The sequence below is a fragment of the Rhipicephalus microplus genome, chromosome 2 (genome assembly GCF_043290135.1).
Source record: "Rhipicephalus microplus isolate Deutch F79 chromosome 2, USDA_Rmic, whole genome shotgun sequence".
Taxonomy (NCBI): Eukaryota; Metazoa; Arthropoda; class Arachnida; order Ixodida; family Ixodidae; genus Rhipicephalus; species Rhipicephalus microplus.
In genome coordinates, this window is record NC_134701.1 from 85,852,643 (window position 1) to 85,873,846 (window position 21,204).

The 21,204-nt window shown below is 43.7% G+C and overlaps 1 protein-coding gene across 3 annotated transcripts in view; it reads right to left on the minus strand.

Moving 5' to 3' along the window:
• Positions 1-3,429: 3,429 nt before the first annotated feature.
• LOC119169832 (uncharacterized) overlaps positions 3,430-21,204 on the minus strand; it is an 80,782-nt gene continuing 63,007 nt past the window's right edge. For all 3 annotated transcript variants that reach the window (XM_075886605.1, XM_075886604.1, XM_075886603.1), the window contains 2 exons: positions 16,032-16,226; positions 3,430-3,875 (listed from right to left, as the gene is read on the minus strand). In XM_075886605.1, the coding sequence (XP_075742720.1) occupies positions 3,627-3,875; positions 16,032-16,226 (444 nt within the window). In that variant the 3' untranslated portion in view covers positions 3,430-3,626. The remainder of the gene's footprint in view (positions 3,876-16,031; positions 16,227-21,204) is intronic.

The following is a 21,204-nucleotide window of genomic DNA, read 5'->3' on the forward strand; positions in this document are numbered from 1 at the left end:
CGCTTTCGAACCATGAAGGTATTGATTCACATCCCAGCATAGGAAAAAAAATTTCTTTGCGCTGAAGACATTATCGGGTCTGACCAGCCACTCGGGAAGGCAGCAGCGTAGCTGGGCTGTAGGACCCTACAGGAGTGTTCCCTTTTTATGTTAGTATGTTTCTCTAGGACTCAATCACCTTCCCTCCGCATAACACAAATTTCCTAGGTACAAGGGATTTGCCGAATTCTTTCGTACTCCCTGTTCTGCTAACCCATCGGACCGACAAAACAGCGGCTTTGATGTAACGCATTTGATATCGTACAGCTCTGCCAAAAACGCACCTTCGTGACTGGGAAACTGCGGCCCATCATCAGTGAATAGTCCGTGGACCTTCCAAGTTCAGAAATGGTGACCCAAGCCTTTCGAGGAAGCCAGTTGCTGTTGGGTCACGGAGATAATAATTAATGGAAAAGTCATTGCTGTATCGTAAGCGACGAGTTACTTTGACCAGCATTGGAATGTGTCCCTACCAACCGCCACCAGTCATGCGTTAATTTGGGACGGACAATCAGTAGCTCCGACAGTTGACATACTTCTTGAATGTTGAACAACGCTGACTCGCAGCTTAGACAACGGTGCTCATGTTCAACCAGTAAACGAGTTGCTTTGACTTCCTTTTGCAATTAGTTATGTGCAGAAGCCTTCCGTGAGTGTGTTCTCATGTATCCAAGTGTCTGCTTGTTGGTATAACAACTGTACACCTTTTCAGCAGTATCGCATACAATATTGAAACTTCAGCGGCCTGAGATTTGAGTGAACATTTCACCAGTTGGCCAGTGCAATATGTGCGACGGAACCCATTTATTGGGCCATTTGATGCCGTTTCACGCGGAAGTTGTGAAACCATTCCATGATTAGTAGTGCGGACACAATGCTGACGGCATTAACTTCAGCACCTTGTGTGCTGAAGGCCATTACACCCGCAGTGTTCGCCGACCTTCACAATATCGCTGCCTAATCAATCATCCAAGTGTCCATCCAATGCGGGAAATTTTTTTTTACTTTATTACAATTGATTAGTAAAAAAACAAAGAGCGACCTCGGCTTCATGTGCGGTACAGAGCTTTTTTTGTATAGATATCAGATATATGGAATTCCCACTACTCCCTCTCACACAAGAAAGCCAGAGCTCCTTTTTAGATCTGTGAATGTTGTTGCAGACTAAGTCAGCACGCTCGCCTATTTACGCCGAGTTGCTGCAGAAATGCCGAAGCATTACCGCTTTGCCATGCGTCTGGTGTCACTTTTGTTTTAGGGGCGTAGCTTCTAAAGGGACGCATAACTGGCCTGAACGAGTAATTAGATTCTGGTGCAAAATAAAAGAGCATGAATAATGGTGACAGGTAACAGCATACTTTTCGCGCTCTGAATAGTATTGATATCCTTCAATCGTGTTGAAAAGTAACCAAAACCGGCATGTGGCGCCACTAGCGCCAGAGCCATCAAACACAATTATGAAGTTCGGCAACTTTGGTGTGAATATTTGATTAATTGATTGATATGTGGGGTTTAATGTCCCAAAACCACTATATGAATATGAGAGAGGCCGTAGTGGAGGGCTCCGGAAATTTAGACCACCTGGGGTTCTTTAACGTGCACCCAAATCTGAGCACACGGGCCTACAACATTTCCGCCTCCATCGGAAATGCAGCCGCCGCAGCCGGGATCCGAACCCGCGCCCTGCGGGTCAGCAGCCGAGTACCTTAGCCACTAGACCACCGCGGCGGGGCCTGTGAATATTTAAAGCGCACCGGAAAAAGGGCTTACTTTTTGAATGTGTATGTTATTGTTCAATTTTGTTTGTTTTCATGTGGCTTACAAGGTAAAAGAAGCACAGCATGAAAAGTGGCGCTGGTTTCATGGCTTCTCCAGGGAAACGGGTGCAGTTGTGCATACGCGCGGCCACGCGGCGTTTGCACAGTAGCTCGATTCCCGTCATATCTGGCGCATTCATGAAGCACGCGAGCTTTTGAATGCAATCGTTGCGGCGCGCGAAATGCCGTCAGCCTACTGCTCCATTGAGAACTGCTTAATGCGTGCGACTGGTGGTGGAGATGGTGGTGGTCCGTCGGATTTGTCGGTACCGCTATCGTTTGTCGAAACGCGTCGCTGTGGTGCTACTTGATAGGGGTCGTAAGTTCGCGCTCGCATGCGAGCCGAAATTCGTTCTTCTAACTCGTTTGAGTTGTCAAGCGATGACATTGAAGTTGACCGACTACGCCTGAACGTGAACCACTATCCGTGAATTGTCGATCGCGTGTAAACGTGCCGTTTAGTTTCGAAGACTTGTCTTGGCTCGAGTTGGCTGGACTCGAAAAAATAATCCGTGCATGGCTAAAAGTATTTGCTTAAGCAATTCCGGAAAAGTGCTGTAACTTTCGCAATTTAGCACGCTAGAAAGCATTGGTCGTGAGACTGAAGGCTTGACAAACACAACATTACATGTTTGTACTTAGAGCTTCACTGTTCCTCACTGCTGGCGTGACACTGGCGTATAGTCACATTCGCGATCACATCCACTGTTTGCAGCGCGTCTTTTTAAGAGTGTATAATTAACGCAAATCGAAAAATGTGGAATATGAATGTTTTACGGTGTTTTTCGCGTTATCATTTCATGTTTACAAGCTCTGACAGGTAAGCTTCAAGTTGCACTCAAGAAAACTGCTACCCTAATTATCGCTTGTAGGTCCCCTTAAGGCGTGGGTCTGTACGTCCTCCGATGTGCGCAGCAGTAGTAGGTAGCCACCCGTGGCACATACCTGCTCTAGAGCGGGTATGTGCCGTAGCGGATGCGAGATGGCAGTACTCGGAGTGTGCACTAGATGAACGAACAGACGGACGCGCAGACATATGAATGGATGGATGGACGGACTCACGGACAGACGGACGTATTCACGGATGACTGCGCGGACGGACGGAAGCAAGAACGAATGAACGGACGGAAGCACGGACGGGCTGACGAAAGCTTCGCCCCTCTCCTCATCATTCACTCCGGGGATATGCTGCGATGTTTTTTTTTTCGGTGGATTGCACACGGGTAGTAATGGTCTCTTTTTGAGCGAGTTTCTCACATCATGCACCCCGCTATCAACCTATTGCGTAAAGCCGTTGAATGGCACACTTTTGAAGATCTGTTGGTACTAAATTGTAGGGCAAAACGCAAAAATTGCGGTCAGCGTTCATGGTCACAAGCGTAAGGCACCGTTAGACTAACGTGCCCATCTAGGAGGCGCTTCTGGCAGTGTATGCTTTTGAAGGAAACAACAAAACATTTGGGATGGTTTTATACCAGAGATCCTGCAGACGTTTGCGGAGCCCGCAAGATTGCTGTGCATAATGTAGCAACCTGCATGGTTGATAATAAAAAAAACGAATGAGACAATCTCGTAAAGTGAAAGTTTTAATTGCTGTTTCATATTTATGCAGACTTCTTGGATCAGTTCACCTCCGGATGAGAATCGTGAATGCTTAAAATTGAGAGTGTGTCAAATGATCGACACAAGTCTAAACGAATATTCACTTGTTCAGCCCAGCTGCGCTGTTCACGACTGTTCCCCGAGACGTTTTTTTTTCACCGCTTACATTTACTCTTGTGGGCTGTCCGAGCGCTTGCGCTTGTAATAGCGTTCGTTGGAAGCAAGGGAATTCTCAGTCTCCGGAAGTTCCTCTTCGTCGTCCAGAATATCACCAACCTTGAGGTAGGAGCGAATCAGCTGCAACACATCCTCGCCGACATTGTCGAGCTGGCGAACACTAGCGCCGTTAGCCGCAGCAGGTGCTTCGTGGCAGACAATCCGTCCTTGAACAATGCCACAAAGCTGCCAGAAATGAGCCTGCAAAAAACGTGGTAATTCATTTCGGCGGAAATTCAGTAGGTGTTTCAATAATAAAGTACAAACATTTGATCGCTGCACTGTCTCCAAATCCGCGGCTTAGAATTTCTGAGAAAACAAGAGCCGTGTTGAAGAAAGGAGCGCTCGTGGATATCTGAGCGATTTCAATGTTATCATTTCCTACTTGTAAAACAGAATGAGTTTCTTGCAAAATTACCTGAACGGCTCAAATCACCACCATGATGGGGAATGAGTCCGTTGCTGACAGGTTGGAAGAACGATGTCATTCTACGAATGAAGCAGCAAAACTTAACAGGGTCAGCAAAATAACAAGTTGGACACCTCGTTGTCATGCTACAGGCATTATATTTTAGCTCTCATTAGTAGGGAGACGGGAGACGCGAGACTGCTGCCTTTATTTGCAAGTATGTACCGTATGTTCTGAAATTAGTGTCCGCAATGAATACAGGTAGAAAGCTTAACTCAGCGTCGGAGAGTGTCTGTGTCTGTCCGTCCGTCCATCTTGTGAACACTTCAAGTATCGCCATCTCGAAGTTTTTCATCATTTTCCATTTTTTTCGTTTTATTGAGATTGTTATGACTACATTTCAAGAAGTGCACAACACTGATTAGACCCACAGCCATAGCCTAGTAGGGGGTCTAATGGTAGAAAGTATAAAAGCAGAATACAATTTGTATATAAAAGAATCAGAACATCGAAAGCCGTTGATTTTTCTACAAACGAACAAAAATACAAGAAAATATTATTGGTATTTAGGGTGACGTAAATGCTTGAAAGAACGTACAGAAATGTATATAGAACACATTGTTGCACTTTGTTCATAAATAATCAAGTACAGACAAAATAAGAAACTGTGTAAGGCTTAGTACATGGTCATTAATATTGATCTACATGTAGCAAATATTTTTGAGTGCGCTCGAGAAAGCCCTAAAATCTTTAATCTGAAGCGGTATGTTATTCCACACTTTGGCTCCTACAAACTGTAGTAAGCGTTCACCATACACATTTTTAGTAGGTGGAAGTTTATAATTCCGCAATATCATGCATCTAGTGACGTGGGACGAGAAAGAAAAGATGGATACGTCGATCGAAAGGTACACTGTGAGCAATAACATTATTGATGATGACGGTGGTTTTATGCTGCCGTAAGTAATCAAAAGGTAGACTATCCAACTTGTGAAACGAAGACGCACTGGGTTCATAATATGCCGCATAATCTATTATTCTAAGTACACGCTTTTGTAATATTCGGATAGGATCAAGGTAAGTTTTAAAGTTCAATCCCCATGAGTCTAAGCAGTATGATATATGACTATAAACAAACGAAAAATAAAGGACTCTGAGAATATTTCTGCTAAAATGATTTCTAGCAGCCAGTAGCATACTGCAGCCAGATGCTAGCTTAGTACAAACATAGTTATTTTTGTTTTTTCCAGTGAAATTGGCTGTCGAACACTACACCGAGATATTCAAATTCTTTCACATGCTCAAGTTGGCAGTTGCTCATTGTAAGTCAAAATGACTTAAAGTTTACATTTCGGTAACGGGACTGAAAAATGGTGTATTTGGTTTTCTTTGCATTGAGTGTTAAGTTGTTCACTGTAAACACCCTAAAAATATTTTTTAGTTCTTCATTAGCTCTACATTCTAGATCGGCTATGTTATCAGCGGTAACTATTAAACCTGTGTCATCAGCGTACATTAGCAACTCGGCCGGTTTGAGTGTGCATGTCAAATCATTTACGCATAGTGAGAATAACAGTGGCCCCAGGACCGACTCCCGAGGTACCCCTGTGTATATGTTGAATAATGACGACGTAATATCTTGCATGTTGACCATTTGATGACGTCCATCAATGTAGTTAGAAAAGAGGCTAAAAACTTTGCCGCGGAATCCATAGTGTTTTAATTTCAAAAGCAGATTATTATGGTCACAATGGTCAACGGTATCGAATGCCTTTTTTATATCAATGAAGACAACTGTCACAACAAGGTTGTTGTGCAGTGCTTTGTCGATCTTCTGTGATAACGATGACACAGCTGTTGATGTGGAATGATGTTATCTAAATACATGCTGCTCCGGGCAAAAAGCATTATATTTTTCTAAGAATAGGTGCATTCGTTTTGCAAGAATCTTTTCGAATATGGTGTTTATAATGCTTAACACAGATATGGGCCGATAGCTTGAATGCTCTGAGCGATCGCCCTCCTTATATACCAGCACAACTTTGGCGTTTTTCAAACAAGATGGGTACATCAACCTACGCAAGCCATGGTTAAATACGTGGCACAAGATGGAACTTAAAATAACAATGTTATCTTTCACTAAGCGAGCAATATTACCATCTATTCCACTGGCTTTGTTCGTGCTTATATTGGCAACAGTGTCATGAATTTCATGCTCACTGATGTAGTGAAGAACAACCGTATATGTTAAGGAGGCTGAAAAACATTTCATTTCTCTGCTAGGGATTTTCGTGGCTAAGGTAGAGCCGATTTCAGTAAAGAATATATTAAATTTATCAAGTATACGCGCATCGACTACATCAAGTGATACACGCTGTTTTGGTTCTTTACCGACAACGTTTTTTACAATTTGCCATGTTTTCTTTGAATCGCCTTATGCTTGGAAAAGGAGTCGATAATAAAACTTTTTTGTTGCCTCATTAGATTCACGAATTGGCTTCTTAACAGTTTGAATTGACCTAAATAATATTTATTTTGTTTGTGCTGTCTCTACTTGTGGTACCAGAAGTCTTTATTCTTCAGCAATGCAAGGATCTCTTGTCATCCAAGGAGTTAGCGGGGTGTTATATGAGCGTGCGGACACGTTTGAACGACTGCATTCAATTGCATGGCGAAGGGCTTTTGTTATGTTCTCTAATTTAATGTTGGCGCCATCGTCATACAATGTTTCAAATTCGATGGAGAGAATGTGATTCCGTAATAAGTTGTAATTGATTTTGCTTGCACTGCTGAAAAATTGTATATTCTTGTTTGGAGTTTTCCTTATGGTAACAAAGGTAGAAAGGTGATCTGCTATCGGTTCATTATAAACACCAGCATTCACTTTCGATGGCACGTTAGTTAAGATATGATCAATCGTTGTTGCCGACGTACTGGTTAATTTCGTTGGGGTATATATGAGATTACGAAAATTGAATGAACTAACCAATTGTGTGTAATGAATGTAACTAGTGTTTACGGTGTCTATGTTCATATCTCCAACGATGACTGCTCGGTTCTGGTACTTAGTTGAAAGACAGAAAAAAATTTCTTCCATCCTTTCGAGGAAATCCGCTGCATTGCAATTTGAAGGACGCTAAACCACGCCAATAGTGTCAAAACAGGGGAGTCTGATAAAAAGTGCTTCTAGATCGGGAGAGCTGTGGTTCAGAAAGGATATAAGTGTATGTTTGCAGCCTAATTTTTGCAAAAAGCGCCACTCCACCACCACGTGAATATGAGTCTCGCTGAAGTGATATGGTTTCGTGTCAGGGAATGTCGACATTCTTTTTTAACCATGTTTCTGTAGTTGCTAGTACATAAAAGTGGTTTGTGTGTTTAGGTAAGAAAGCAAGAAGCAAATTTAGGTTTTTCCTTATACTGCGGATATTGCAGTGGAATATGTTAGTGCATGTCTTATCGATGAGCTGATCTACTTGAGCTGTCATGACAGCAATTTCTCTGAAAATTCTTGTGGCAGGTGATCAAGAAGAGCAGCTACACTAGTTCCGCGAGATCATCCTCGCACGTAACGTGAACTACCTTCGAGTTCTCAGATTTGCTAGAAAGGATTTTTCCTTCAGAAACCGAGACGAATCTCCAGTTCTTACCTTTCTTGCTCTGTATAGCCATACCTAATTGAACCTTATTTTCAAGACACAGATGTTCGTTCACGAACACAGGTTGATTTGCACTGAAACCAAGAGTTCACCTGATAAGCCTGTTCTTCCTTGCTGAATTTACTATTCGATCACGTTTGAAGCGAGACAAGAACCTAACGACCATATTTGGAACATTGTTTGCCTTCGTCAGCACTCTGTGAACAACATCAATATCTTTGGCGCTAACCTCAGCACACAAACAGTCGGCAATTTTTTCCACAATCTCCATTAGGTTTTCTATTTCAACATAAGGAAAACCTTTCAGTTTATTGTTCTGTCTCGAGTGTTGCTTTTGATATATCAAGTGTTTTCTTGTATTTCCTAATTCTTTTTAATTTCCATGTTTTCTTTCTGACACTCGATACGACGATTTCTCTCCTCATTCAGTTCCTTACGCAGCGTTTTTCTTTCAGTCTTTAGTTTGTCAAAGCTGTCACTAGCGAAGCTTACAGATGCCCTGATGGATATTAATTTTACCTTGATAGCATTGTACAATGAATCAGTACTGTTCACGTCTGTTTTGATAGCAAAGAGACATTAATCATTATATACAAGTTTAACCATCTAGCGGACATTCCAAAGAATAAAACAAGAGGTGGTTACTACATAAATCAGACGCATGACCCTCGCCTTAAGAAAGAACTTCAGTCCTAATAATTCTAGAAAGAGTGGGGACCAAATCAGGCTTGTTTGGGTTCAAGTGGGGATCGAACAAGGGTCATTTGCGTGACAAGCAGATGTTCCACCGCATGGCCTCGCATCTGTTTGCGAAAACAGTGAAAAGAACTTCCTCTGCATGAAAATGCAGCGAAAATAGCTTTCATGCTTTCAACACAGGCTTCCTGCATACACGCTTCACAGTGCAACATGGAATATTGTAATATTGCTGGTACAAGCGTCCATTGCCGACGGGCGTCCGAATATGTGATTATCTCAATGGCTCTGCGGTTGAAGCCGGTACCTCACTACGAAAGGCACACACGCTACTGCGCCTATTCCCTTAAGACCACGTATAGCGAGTATATAGCGAATTCGAAAAGGTTTCATGCACTAAGTGTTTGAAATACGCCCTTGAAATAGGATGTCGCTATCGCCCTCAACTCCTAAAGGCGTAGCTTTGGGTCCCCCAATTTCGGACTTCGTTATTAGTTGTGACGGCTGTTGCTACAGACGTCTGGTCATATTCACGTATGCTTGTATTTTTTTTATGAAATCTGCCTAAGATACCTAAAGCACGTGCGTTTGAAACTTTTTGTATGTGATTAGATGCGTAATTATTAGTTGAAAAATTCGTCAATGCATACATGTAAACGACCTGACTGATAGAAGAAAGTAGAGTAGCTGCTCTGCTACCATGCTAGGCTGACTAAGAGTCCTGGGGCACACACTCCTGTATGCTAAAGTAGTATGTACAAAATTATGCGACCTGATTTATGTATCCATGGCGGCAAATGGTATCCAATCGTCTCCAGCTGGCGTCAACGTCAACCGCATCATATGACATTCCAGATAGTTGACGTGCAAGCAGTACTTCGGCTGCATTTAACGTGCATGGTGCCAATGTCTCTGTCTCGAGAAAGGTTAACGGCCTAGTGTTGAATACTGCTTCGATCTCTGTCAGCACTGTCGTTGGTTGTTTGTGTTTGAGGGAGGCTCTGCCAAAAACTTTACGCAGCGAAGTCTTCAGCGATTTCGTCAGCGACTCCAAACATCCACCCACCATGATGTCTTGGGCACCATAAACATCCAGACAATACCATTGGCGGTGAGATGGTTCATGACGTAATTTTTTTGAACATGATGAATAGGCGTTTTCGATCCACTGAGGACATTTTAAAGGTCCTCACCATATTTAAGTTAATAAGGCGAGGCAATCGCCTTCGGCTGACAAACCGTCGCAACCCCAAGATGAATGTTTTAGCTGTCATGCAGGAGACAAGCTCAAGGTAAATTTCTCCCGAAACAGCACAAGGGAGAAGTGTCACGTAATACTTTGTGCCGCCATCTTGCCACTTTGACACCGATGCCATCTTCTATCTTGGCACCGATGTTCCAGTATCATCAATTGATCCGGCTTCTTTGGCGTGCTGCAAGAGATGTCCTCGCAGCTTCTTGATGACTGCTTGGTCTTGTATTCTCGATTGCTTATTGATTCTCGCTGTCTGGGAGGACTTTTCTGGACCATTCTCCAGGCTCGTCAATCACAGTTGGCTTCCTGTTGTCTGCTGATGCGGATGTTCCACGATGTCTGCTTTCTGTTTCATTCCTTGAACCAAATCTTTGCGGTGTCCTTCCTCAACCAGCTTCTGCTGCCCCATGGCCATCACAGATGTTGCCTGCCGTAGCTTCCCGTCTGCTGCAGGCAGCAGCTTTCGCAGATCATACAACTCCTCATTCAATTGCGGCGCTTGTGACTCGTCCTGCATCACCAAGTTTCCCTGAGCATCTTTCAACATAACTTCTTTAGGTTTACATTCCAATTTTTCACGATGTCGTCGCTCCTCATAAAGCGAAAATTGAAGTGTCCTTATCTTAGTCGTATTTTCACTCTTCCCGTCGACGGTTCATTCTATCCACACGCAACACTGACTTCAACTTGATCATTTTGGCTCCTAGTGATGCTGCCAGCTCCATGTTCCCCTGAACTTCAGCTTGACATGATGCAGTGTCTTTCTCGTAGATTAGCCACTTGCAGTTATCATAAAATGCAGTCTTCCTTTAGCTCTCTTCAGAAATGGCACATGCTGTGGGAATAATGGTAACTGCTGTCAACGCAGTCGAATCATGGTTCACAGAAGTTTCAAAAGAAGTTAAAAAAACGAAGTATTGCGATAGATGTTCTTTCAAAAAAAAAGCTCTAACAGTTTTTTCACAACTACATTTTAAAAAGACCGAGTGCACTGTTGAGCTCATATCAAAGAGTAAAACGCGACAGTAAAGTCGGACCTTGGATTCAACGCCTTTTTAATTACAAGCTTGCCTTCGGTTCTCGGTGCATGCCTCAAACACACTGCAAAGAAACGCTCGCGCGTGCAGCGTACGATATTTCAAACTATCCTAGAGTGCCTTGAAAGTAAGCTTTAGCAGGGCCCAGCATGCTTGGCTTTCGGTCTAAGATAACGCAAATTTTTCGCTTAGAACCAAAGACGCGCCGGCACCAACACCTGAAATTCTGCAAAACTACCTCTTTTCTACTGTCGCGTTAATAATTGATAAATCTTAAGCTTTGTAGATCATTTTTATATCAGCAAACTGCAATAATTTTGATAATTGTTCTGTTTTAACATCCCGAAATTTCGCCATGTTTACGTGAGAAGCCGTGGTGGAGGGCTACTGAAACTTTGATCACCTGAATTTTCTAATGTTTACCTAAATCTAAGCCCGTGAACTTGAATCGATTTCGCATTCATCGAAAATACTGTCACCGCAGGCGGTATCGAAACTGCGACCTGCTTGTCAGCAGCTGAGCACCAAAAGCAATGCTTGGCCACGGCAGACCAAGCAGAATATTGACAGCGCGATCTATAAGCTCTGGCAAAGTCAAATAAATTAGGAAAGCTGAGGCTGCGTTCTACTCGGGACGCCGACGTGTACCTGCCAAGAAATCTGTTGGGCAATACTTGGCAGAATAAAAGAAGGTAGCTGAGGTATCCTTGAAAAAACAGCGAGGCTGCTTACGTAATCACAAATAAGGACATTTTAAGCCATGTAATGTCTATTGAACATTTAAAACCATGCAGCAGTTCATTATTATATCTATGTTACCGGGTTAACATTCTTGAGTTTTTCTAGCGTAATTGTGTTAAAGAGCTTATTCCGCAGATATCCAGTGTTAATGTTGTTGGTTGTGAGCGAAGAACTAGTTTTCTCCGTGACCTTTAGTAACATGAAAATAAAACAAGTACTAAAATCTTGCGACACGAGCGAGAATATCTCACCTCAATGACACTGTTTGACTCAATTTAAATAAAGTTATCTCGTTCGACTGAGAGTCTAAGCCGACTATGCGTTACCTACAGGTGTTATACTAAAGAGCCACGCAATTTCCTGAAACCTCACCGAAAAAAAGTTATGGACCTTCTTTTCCCCGAAGAAGCAGCGATGCGTAGAAGCAGCGATGCGCACGGCTTTTACCCGGGTCAAACGGGCGACGACGCGTGTGCTGGAAGAACGGTCTGAAGTGAAAGTCGGTGTAGTGTTTGCTATAGAAAACGTTCGTTTGAAAAGCAAGGACATGCGATGTGGTTTGGGTTTCGTGTAAGTTTTATCACATATAAAAACTGTTCCATTGATATGCGTTCGAACATTGCGATCGATGGAGAGGGAGAAGCGAGAGAGATGACACAAGGTGAGCGGTGACAGGCTAGGGAGAGAGTGACGCCAACGCACGCGCACTGCAAAAGAAGGCGTGACCTACTCTTAACCGGCCCAACACCTGCGGTCAGGGAAGCGCGGTGTGGACGGAGGAGTAGCGTTACACAGGGTAATCAAAGAGCTGCTTCACGCCCAAAAGCAGTATATATGAATGTAATTTAGTTGATGGGAAGTCTCCTTAATTCATGTAGTATCGCGAGACTAAAGCTTGTAGTTGCGCTAGGCGTCAAAACATGATTTGATTAATACCTAGGGTTTGACATGTAGGGATTGATATGCGATGGATATGTAGGGATGGATATGTAGCCATCAAGCCGTTAAAAAGTATTCAGTATACAATATTACATTACTCCCAACATAAAAAACTCTGACGGCTCAGCTAGCAGTTTTTAATAAAACGTTGTTTATGGCTTGTTTCGTCATATGACAGGCCTTGTCTCAGGAGCAGGGTGCTATCCTGATTGCCGGAAAAAAACGAAGCATTTGTATTACGATAGCGTTAATCAATGTACTGCATGAATGCTACTATCATGTTACTTATGCACTGAATATGATCAAATATTTTAATAAATGTATAAAACACCATTGACATTTGCATAGCGCCCCAGGAAAGTAAAATTTGTTACTTTAAATCTAGAAAGCTGCAGGGCTCAACTGGAAATCATCACACATACCCCATTTTTGTAGTGGACATCTCTTGGCAGTGAAATGTCGATGACAACCCCATTCACGATTCAATTTCTCCGTAGAAAGCACCGATTATGATGTCTGTATCTTAGGTCAGTGGGCTTCTGCTGAAGATTGCCCTTGCGAGAACGTCATGCTGCTTGAGTTACGTTGTTGAAAAGCTGGTGGTGATACATAATTTCAACAAAAAATATTTCGCAATAATACCCTCTAGTAACTTCATCTATTTTTATCAAATACATAAGGCTTTCAAATAACAAGTCGTGCATATTTTGAGTCCTACTATCAAAGAATTTTCGGTACGATGAATTTGACGCCTTGCTCCAAAAAAGTAAAATTCACATATTTTTCAAATCATCTGACATATCTTAAGCACCTAAATTATTTTGATCTTCATCGCAGGTTAAGCAGGCAACCAGCACTTATTTTATTTGTGTACTTTGAGCTTGCTGCGTTCCCTAAAAAACCAACATTTAGCAAGTTTATCCAATATCACTCGTGGTAAGTGCTCTCGATGAATAGGTATACAGAAGTCATAATTTTTACAGTTACATCCCTTCATTACCTTGCCACAAATACTAGCTAATGAAGTGCATTCCAAAAATGGCTTTAAAAACTTTCCACCCTCTATATCAGTCAGCGCAATACCACAGACTCTCATAAATATGTAGAAAAACTTTGTCAATGAAAATAAACGAGCAGGGCGAGTTTGGAACTTGCAGAATTGTGTGGAAATTTGATCAGTCATATTCGTCACGGTCGGAAAAATGATGAATGATTTGGCATGGATATCAAATCATTCACCCAGAGCTCAACCGTCACAAATGGCTGCAGCTCGTAAGCTCGGCCAGAGTTTCACATTGGTATGGTAGACACTCCTACATGCGACTACTGCGGAGCTGAAGAGACCATCGAACACGTCCTGTGCAGCTGCGCTTGCTACGACACACAGCGATGCCAGCTCCGGATGGTTTTGAATCAGCTTGACCCCGGACCATTTTGTGTTCAGAAGATACTAGGACCTTGTGCATCTGCCTCAGTTGCACAGAAAGCGACTAAAGCACTGCTACTTTACTTAAAGTCAGCAAACTTGAGCGACCGCCTGTAGACTGTGTGTGCTCCCCGAGTGTGCTCGTGATTGTGTGTACCTTCTCATCTCTCTACAACCTCTTTTCTCCCCTTCATCCCTTCCCCAGTGCAGGGTAGCAAACCGGATGTGCGTCTGGTTAACCTCCCTGCCTTTCCTTGCATCTTTATCTCTCTCTCTATCTCCTGTTACGTGTTCGTAGCATGAAAGCGCGATTTTTCGTACATAAAACAGCGGCATTCTATCGCACGAGGAGCCCTGCACGCATGCTCATTTATCAGTTGAGCAATGTCGAGCTTCACCTCACACCGTTTGAGTTTCTCCACTGGTTGCCGACACATATACGTAGGTGTCAGCCCATTGAAAGACCGTTGGTAGAATGTATCATCAGTGTCTCGCCCACGGCCATCTCTTTCCTGAAGGTCATCGAAGAATCTAAATCACACTAATCTTTGTCTTGCGTACGTGAGGGGTGACGTTTAGTGCGTTGGCGCTGTAAACGAAGCCGAGGTGCACGCAAAACGCCCACCTCACGCTCTTGCGCTGGCTGATCGTATGCCGCCCTTATTTTACAACGTCGCCAGGGCCCGGGAGGCAATTTTGGCCAGAGGATTCCTGAATTAAGGAACCCTCCCACCTAAGGTGACTCCGAGCTCACAATCTCGGAAACACTGTTTCGAAAAATAAATGTTTGCTTCATCATCATCACCTTCACATGGCGAAGACGTACTAAAAAATTGAGACTCGTGCATCCTGGTTGTGTTTTCAGACGATTGTGAATATAGTTTCAGAGATATCGGGTGATCTGGCATCTCGCGTAAGTGTAAAACTGATAGTGAATAGTTCCTAGTCCAGAGAACCAAGAAAAAAAACTCGGCTAGGTATGTGCCACAAAAGTAGGAGAGCCCCACTACCAAAGAAAAAGAAAATCAAATTTCTCAGCAAGCAGGAAGTTCCCATCCCTATTTAACACAAGAAGATTAGCTTGCTGAGCCAATGATCAGCTCTCGATTTTTACTAGCCATACTAACATTTAATATTTAACTATTACACTGTAAGGACTAAACCTTAAGATTATTTTGATATAACGATTACACCTCAGCTATTCAAAAAATTTTAATATTTTTTTCTTTTACTTTTTTTACATTGCGGCAAAATAATCCAGCCAATTCAAAACAAAGTAATCTTATCTTCCTAGCCTGGGTAATCTGAAATAATGAAAAGGATCAAGCAAGCAAGCCCACTATGCAGCGGTCGCGCTTCGCGGGACTATTCCAACATTGGAGCAGCCCACTGCTCGTTGTGTCGTCCACCTCAGGACTTGAAGTAAAGTTCCGCATCTATGCAACCATCGGCCTGTAGACCACTATCACCACCAGCGCAATAACTAGGCCGGCATGTGCTATCTTCGCCCTGTTCATTTTCTGCGTTGCTCCGACGTCGAATTCACCAGTGCTAACTCTGATAGGCAAGAGATCGACCACCTAGGCAGAAGAGGAAAGAGGAAAAAACAGATATAGAAAGATAGTGGAGAGAAATAAAGACGAAACTTAGAAAATCATAAAGAGTAATGGGGAGAGAAAGGAATACAAGAAAACAAAAATGTAAAAGAGAAAAATAACTAAAAACAAAAAGGGCCGCCGAGCTTGTTTTTTGTTTAGGCTTGGCCCAACTGCTCCAACACTGCGTTAACATTTGGGACTTTCTAAAAACGACTTACCTTAGTGTCACAACATACGTCTCGTTTGTTACAGTTCTCATCTATCTTGTTTTTAATGACTTGACATTACCGAAACATAATTTTACAAGTGAAATTGGAAGGTCTCATTCTCCACTGGATCAGTCACGGTTCAACGTAAATACTTGGATGCTTCGTCCACCATCCGTGCATCCTATGATATTTCACTTAATGAACAATATTCGCAATGAATTGAACAATCGACTGCATGCAAATAAATCTATGTGCATTATTAAACTGCCAATTTATCAGCTCAGAATCGCATGAATTGTCTTGAGTTGGCAACGAGCACCTCTGGCTCCCATTGCCACTACTAAAGTTTAGAAGTAGATCTGTTTTTTTTTCTCGTAATGTTGTCTACCTGGTCACGCAGTCTCCGGTTACTTTGCTGAATCCTCTCCATGGCTTCGCCAGTGCTCAGGTTTCCCATAGACTTGATGGTATTACGAAGCTGTGGATGCCAAGAGACACGTTCGTAAGCGACCGCAGCTCGCTTGTGCGAGCTTCCCAGTGCGAATGCAGCCGCGCACTGAAGTAGTCCATAGTTGCGCTGAGCCTACACATAACGTAAAATCATGCTCAATCAGTCAATAATATATAAAACTTGCCCCAGAACAACCACAAGACCTTAGTGCAGGCGCACGCAAATATAAAACATCAGAAATAAACAATACAATACAGAGGGTCTTCAGAAAATTAAATCTAATAAAGAGTGGAAACACACACACAAAAAGAAATTAGAGCAAAATGGGTAAAGTAAAAAAAACAAGCAACAGTGTAATGGGAAGTAAAAGTACCAGGGAAATATTCACAACCATGTAGAAGCCTTCCTCAAAGAGGAAAAAGGGAAGAATTTGCACATTGTGATAAACTATGTAAAGACACTGCAGAGCTGAGATAAATACAATGACAGTGGACTTTGAAAAACATGAATATCATGAAGGTTATTATTGCAGAGACTTCGTATTGCTTAAATAGTATAGCATCGAAACAAGGTGGCCGGTACATGAAATGGTAAATTCTCTCTGAATAATTTATGGGGAATCTGAAGTTTCACACAATTGAGAAGTAAAAGGTAAGGTATTATGCCATGAATCAGTTTGTAAAGATAAGGGAGGCTTGTGCGATTTCGTCGGCAGTGAAGACAATAATAATAAAGTGGCAGTGTCCGAACACAATCCAGAAGATTTCTAGTGTAACGATGGTTTAAAATGCTGATGATTTTTTGATGGACTCGCTAAATGATGTCACTGCCAGATGTAGCAATGCCATCCTAGCAATCGGCAGTCGTTACCTGAACGAATTTTTTTAAATATTTTGATTTCATCGGCATACAAGAGAAAAGAATAATAGCAAATCTCCAAAAAACATCGTTACCGTAAATATGTTACCAGCCCTTCAGGGACTCCCCTATACTCTGGGACAACTTTCTCTGGCAATGAAGGGAAGGCTACAGAACCAAAGTGGGCGTGTGCCTTCGCTGAAGAATATTGTCCCGCAAGTGCACCTGTGTTTCCCGCGTGTAGATAACAAAAACATTATTTTATTTTATACGAGACGCTGTTTGTAAAGAGACGCTGAACAAACCAAGGAGCTGTTATTTGTTTTACTTCATGTAGAATCATTTAACGTTTCGCACGTCTGAAACCATCGCACGTTTTAGGTGCACCTCACAGTCAAAATAGCGTCTCTGTCTTTAGGTGAGTGCTCGTCACTCTCCAGCTATACCAACGACTCGCCGAAGGAGCTTGTGTCGAGTTCCACCCACAAATCACTGTGTGAGCAGACGTAGCCAGTTCTACGCATTGACATTATTAGAACACGGCCAGCATTCCGAAAACGAGTCCAGCCGGACTTTTTCGCGGAGGACTACATGTGCTGTAGCTCCACCCCCATAGCTTTCCCTTTATCGCCATAGAAGGTTATTCCCGAGTATAGCCGCGTTGTACAAAAAACACGTTTGACCATTTCAACAACATATCATAATCAATTAAGCAGATAGATGTGCAGGAGATTTCCAACGAGCGAATCAAGAAACAAAGTTTGCAAATTCAACCAAGAACAGTGAGTGACTGACTACATCATCAGCCCTACACAGGTCACACTGAACTACATCAACGTATGCTCTTTGAGAAATAGTCGGGGAAATTCGCGCCATGAAACTAGCAAGAATTTGAGTTAGTTGAGCGTCCAGTAAGAAACCCGTCGTGATTAGGAATCAATGAATTATTCACGCTAACATACAATATGTAGTGAAGAGCCACCTCAAAGTTCTTTTATGTCGCACACAGTGGATAAATCAGGCAATAATTCGAAATATCTATTGCTGTCAGAGACTTCAAAGCTTCTGGTGTTAAAACAGCAGATCTGGCCATCAATGCAATTTTACCCTGACCCCGTGTCCATTAGAACAGAAAATTGTGTCACGATTTTTCTCTTTTAGTTCAATCTGCCGCCGTTGAGCAGTGTTTTGCTGCTCTCCTGCTGACGCGAAGGTCACGGGTTCCATCCCGGATGCGGTGGTGGCGCTTCGGCAGATGCGAAACGATGCGAGCCCGCGCCCCGCCGGATGTCGGTGCACGTCAAAAGACCACAGATGGCCCTGCATCGCGGTGTCTCTCGTAAACACATCGTTTGTTTGGGACGTAATACGCCCAGGCATTTGTGGACAATAAACAGCTTGCAAAGTCACAACTGCTCATGCACGAGCAATATTTTTTCATTATCTATCTATCTGTCTATATTTATTTATCTATCTATCTATCTATCTATCTATCTACTAAATGCGAAGAAGTTTAAGGTCGACCTCAATTTCATGTGCGGCGTTACGACCTTCAATGCACATGAGCGTCCGTTCCCCATCTCCCCTGGCAACGCTGTAACAAACGAGCGCTCTTTAGCTGCACGTTAATGAACCCCAGGTGGTCATAATTTCCGGAGCTCTTCACTACGGCGTCTCTCATGATCATATGGTGGTTTTGGGACGTTAAACCCCACATATCAATCAATCAACAAACGAGCGCTCAACAAAGCACGCGCCTTCGAACTTTAACCGCTACGTGAAATCGAGGCGCCAGATAAACGCGACAATAGCTGGAGCAAAGAAGAAATTAACATCAAAAGACGCCGCACGCGCGCCTCGGAAGCGCCGCCGCCACGCCGACCAACGTCTTCGCTTGTATCGCCGAGCGATCTCTAGAAACATCTCGAAGGAAGGGGTGTTGTGCTGCAGAGTAGCGTCACGTTACAAAAGGCCCTTTCCAGAGCATGGACTGTGTGGCGTAAAAACAGAACGGCTCGAAATTTCGGGGACTCAGTGGCTAGTGCATATAAGAAAATAGCAGAGGCAAAGAAGTGTGCTTTCCACCTGCGCGTGAATGCCTGTCTTACAAGCCGAAAAAGAGTGAGTGTTTACCTCTCGTGGGCGAAGACGTGTTCTGCCGTCGCAGCACGTAGTGGCAGACGCGTTACTGTCGAGGTTTTCTTATTCATTCGCGTGCGTACATTTGACGACGCGAGAGTTTCCTGCAAGAATCACCTCGGACGACAACCGGCGCTGGACTTTCAGGGAGTGTTTCCTTGAAAGGAATCGTTCAATCTTTCTTCCAAAAGCTTTGGAATCAGTATGTTTGACGACCACTTCAATCTATGAGTGTCTTGTTCAGGTAATGCATGATATTGCATTGTAGCGCGTGTTGTTTGTGCCCGGTTTATTTAGTGTATCTTGTGTAGTGTAGCCTGTCGTGCGGAGTATCTTGTGATTGGTGATGTATTAAATTATTGCCGCTTGTGCATGTTTGTGTATTGTTTGTCCTGCTGTATTTTGACATTTATTTTTGTTTTGTTTTCAGCTCTCGGCTCTGTCTCGTTCTTTGCACCACATGCGGCGTTTGTTTGCGCATCAAGGGGACCAATTCTGAATATTGCGCACTTTCGTCATGCGATTCGGGAGCCAACACAGCAGCCCTTGCAATTATCTCGATGATTGCCTCCCTAATTAACGGGACCAGTGACAAACGCCGACGCAGATAGCGTCTGCTAACCAAAGCTACCGTTCTGCTCTCTTCCTCATTCCACGTGTGCATCCTTCTCTCTCGCTCTTTCAACACACACACACACACACATACACACACACACATATATATATATTATATATATATATATATATATATATATATATATATATATATATATATATATATATATATATATATATACTGAAGAAGAAGATGTGCCTTCAGCAAGGAGCATCGCCAACGACCGGCTCTCTCGGCTCGTGCTTCGGTTCGTTGCTTTGCTGATTGCTAGACGGTTCTTCACGCTATCTCGTTGCTGTCCTTAACGGCTAATAAACCTCTTCACATTTGGTGGATGTGCTGTTAATCCCCGTCGCTATACCCAGGAGCTGCGACGCCGCACGCTACCGCACGCCATGACTGACAACGCCACTCGATTGGCACCTTCGCCCCAGTTCAACTGCCCTGGCCATCTATGGGATACGGAACCTGAAGTTCTTCAGTGGTGCGGATGGGACCGGTGTCGAAGACTGGCTCGAGCACTACGAACTGGTGAGCGCCAATAATAAGTGAGATGAAGCCGACAAGCTGGGCCACGTCATATTTTATCTCACTGACGTCGCCGAATTGTGGTTTAACAACGACAAACATAACAACCCCACATGGAGCGTCTTCAAGACGTCATGCGCTGAAGTGTTCGGTCAGCCAGCTGTCCGCGAGCAGCAGGCGGAAAAGAGCTTGCGCGTCCGCTCCCAGCAGACTGGCGAAAGCTTTACCAGCGACATTGGGCACGTCGTCGACCTTTCTCGACGTGCGAATGACACCATGCCCGAATCTGACAAGATCAAACACATCCTGAAGGGCTTCGACGACGGCGCATTTCAAATGCTCCTGGCTAGGAATCCTAGCACAGTTTCCGAAATCGTCAGCTTGTGTAAGAGCTACGACGAGTTCAAGAAACAACGCACTCTCACTCGGCAGCCTCAGGGTGGTGGTGAGTCACTCCAGTTTCGACACTCTGCCTGACAATTCACTGTTGCTTCAGCAACCCGGCAGCCAACCCTTCGCCTAATACGGGCCAGTCTCGTCACCTCGCTATGCGCCTCCTGACGACCCCGGCTTCGTGACGCCACGTGCATCCTCTCCTCGTCGGCAATCGCCCTCCCCCATGCGTCGCCGGCCCGGACCCTATGACCAGGAAAACTAAGCACCGCAGTTCAAGAGGCAAGAACTGTGCCCTTTTCCAACTGTAAGCCCTTGCGCCCCTCTACTGCTAACGTGGTCGCAGTAACTGTTGAAGGTTATTGTACTTTTGCCTTTGTGGACACCGATACCGCTGTTTCTGTTATTGCTGCTAATGTCTGCCGTTTATTGGGCAAAGTCACGACGCCGCTTTCGAGACTGTCGCTTTACATCGCAATTGCACAGCAAGTAACGCCTCTCGCAGCGTGCACTGCAAGCGTGTCCATCGAAGGCATTCTATACATCGTGGACTTTATTATTCTCGCTGTCTGTTCG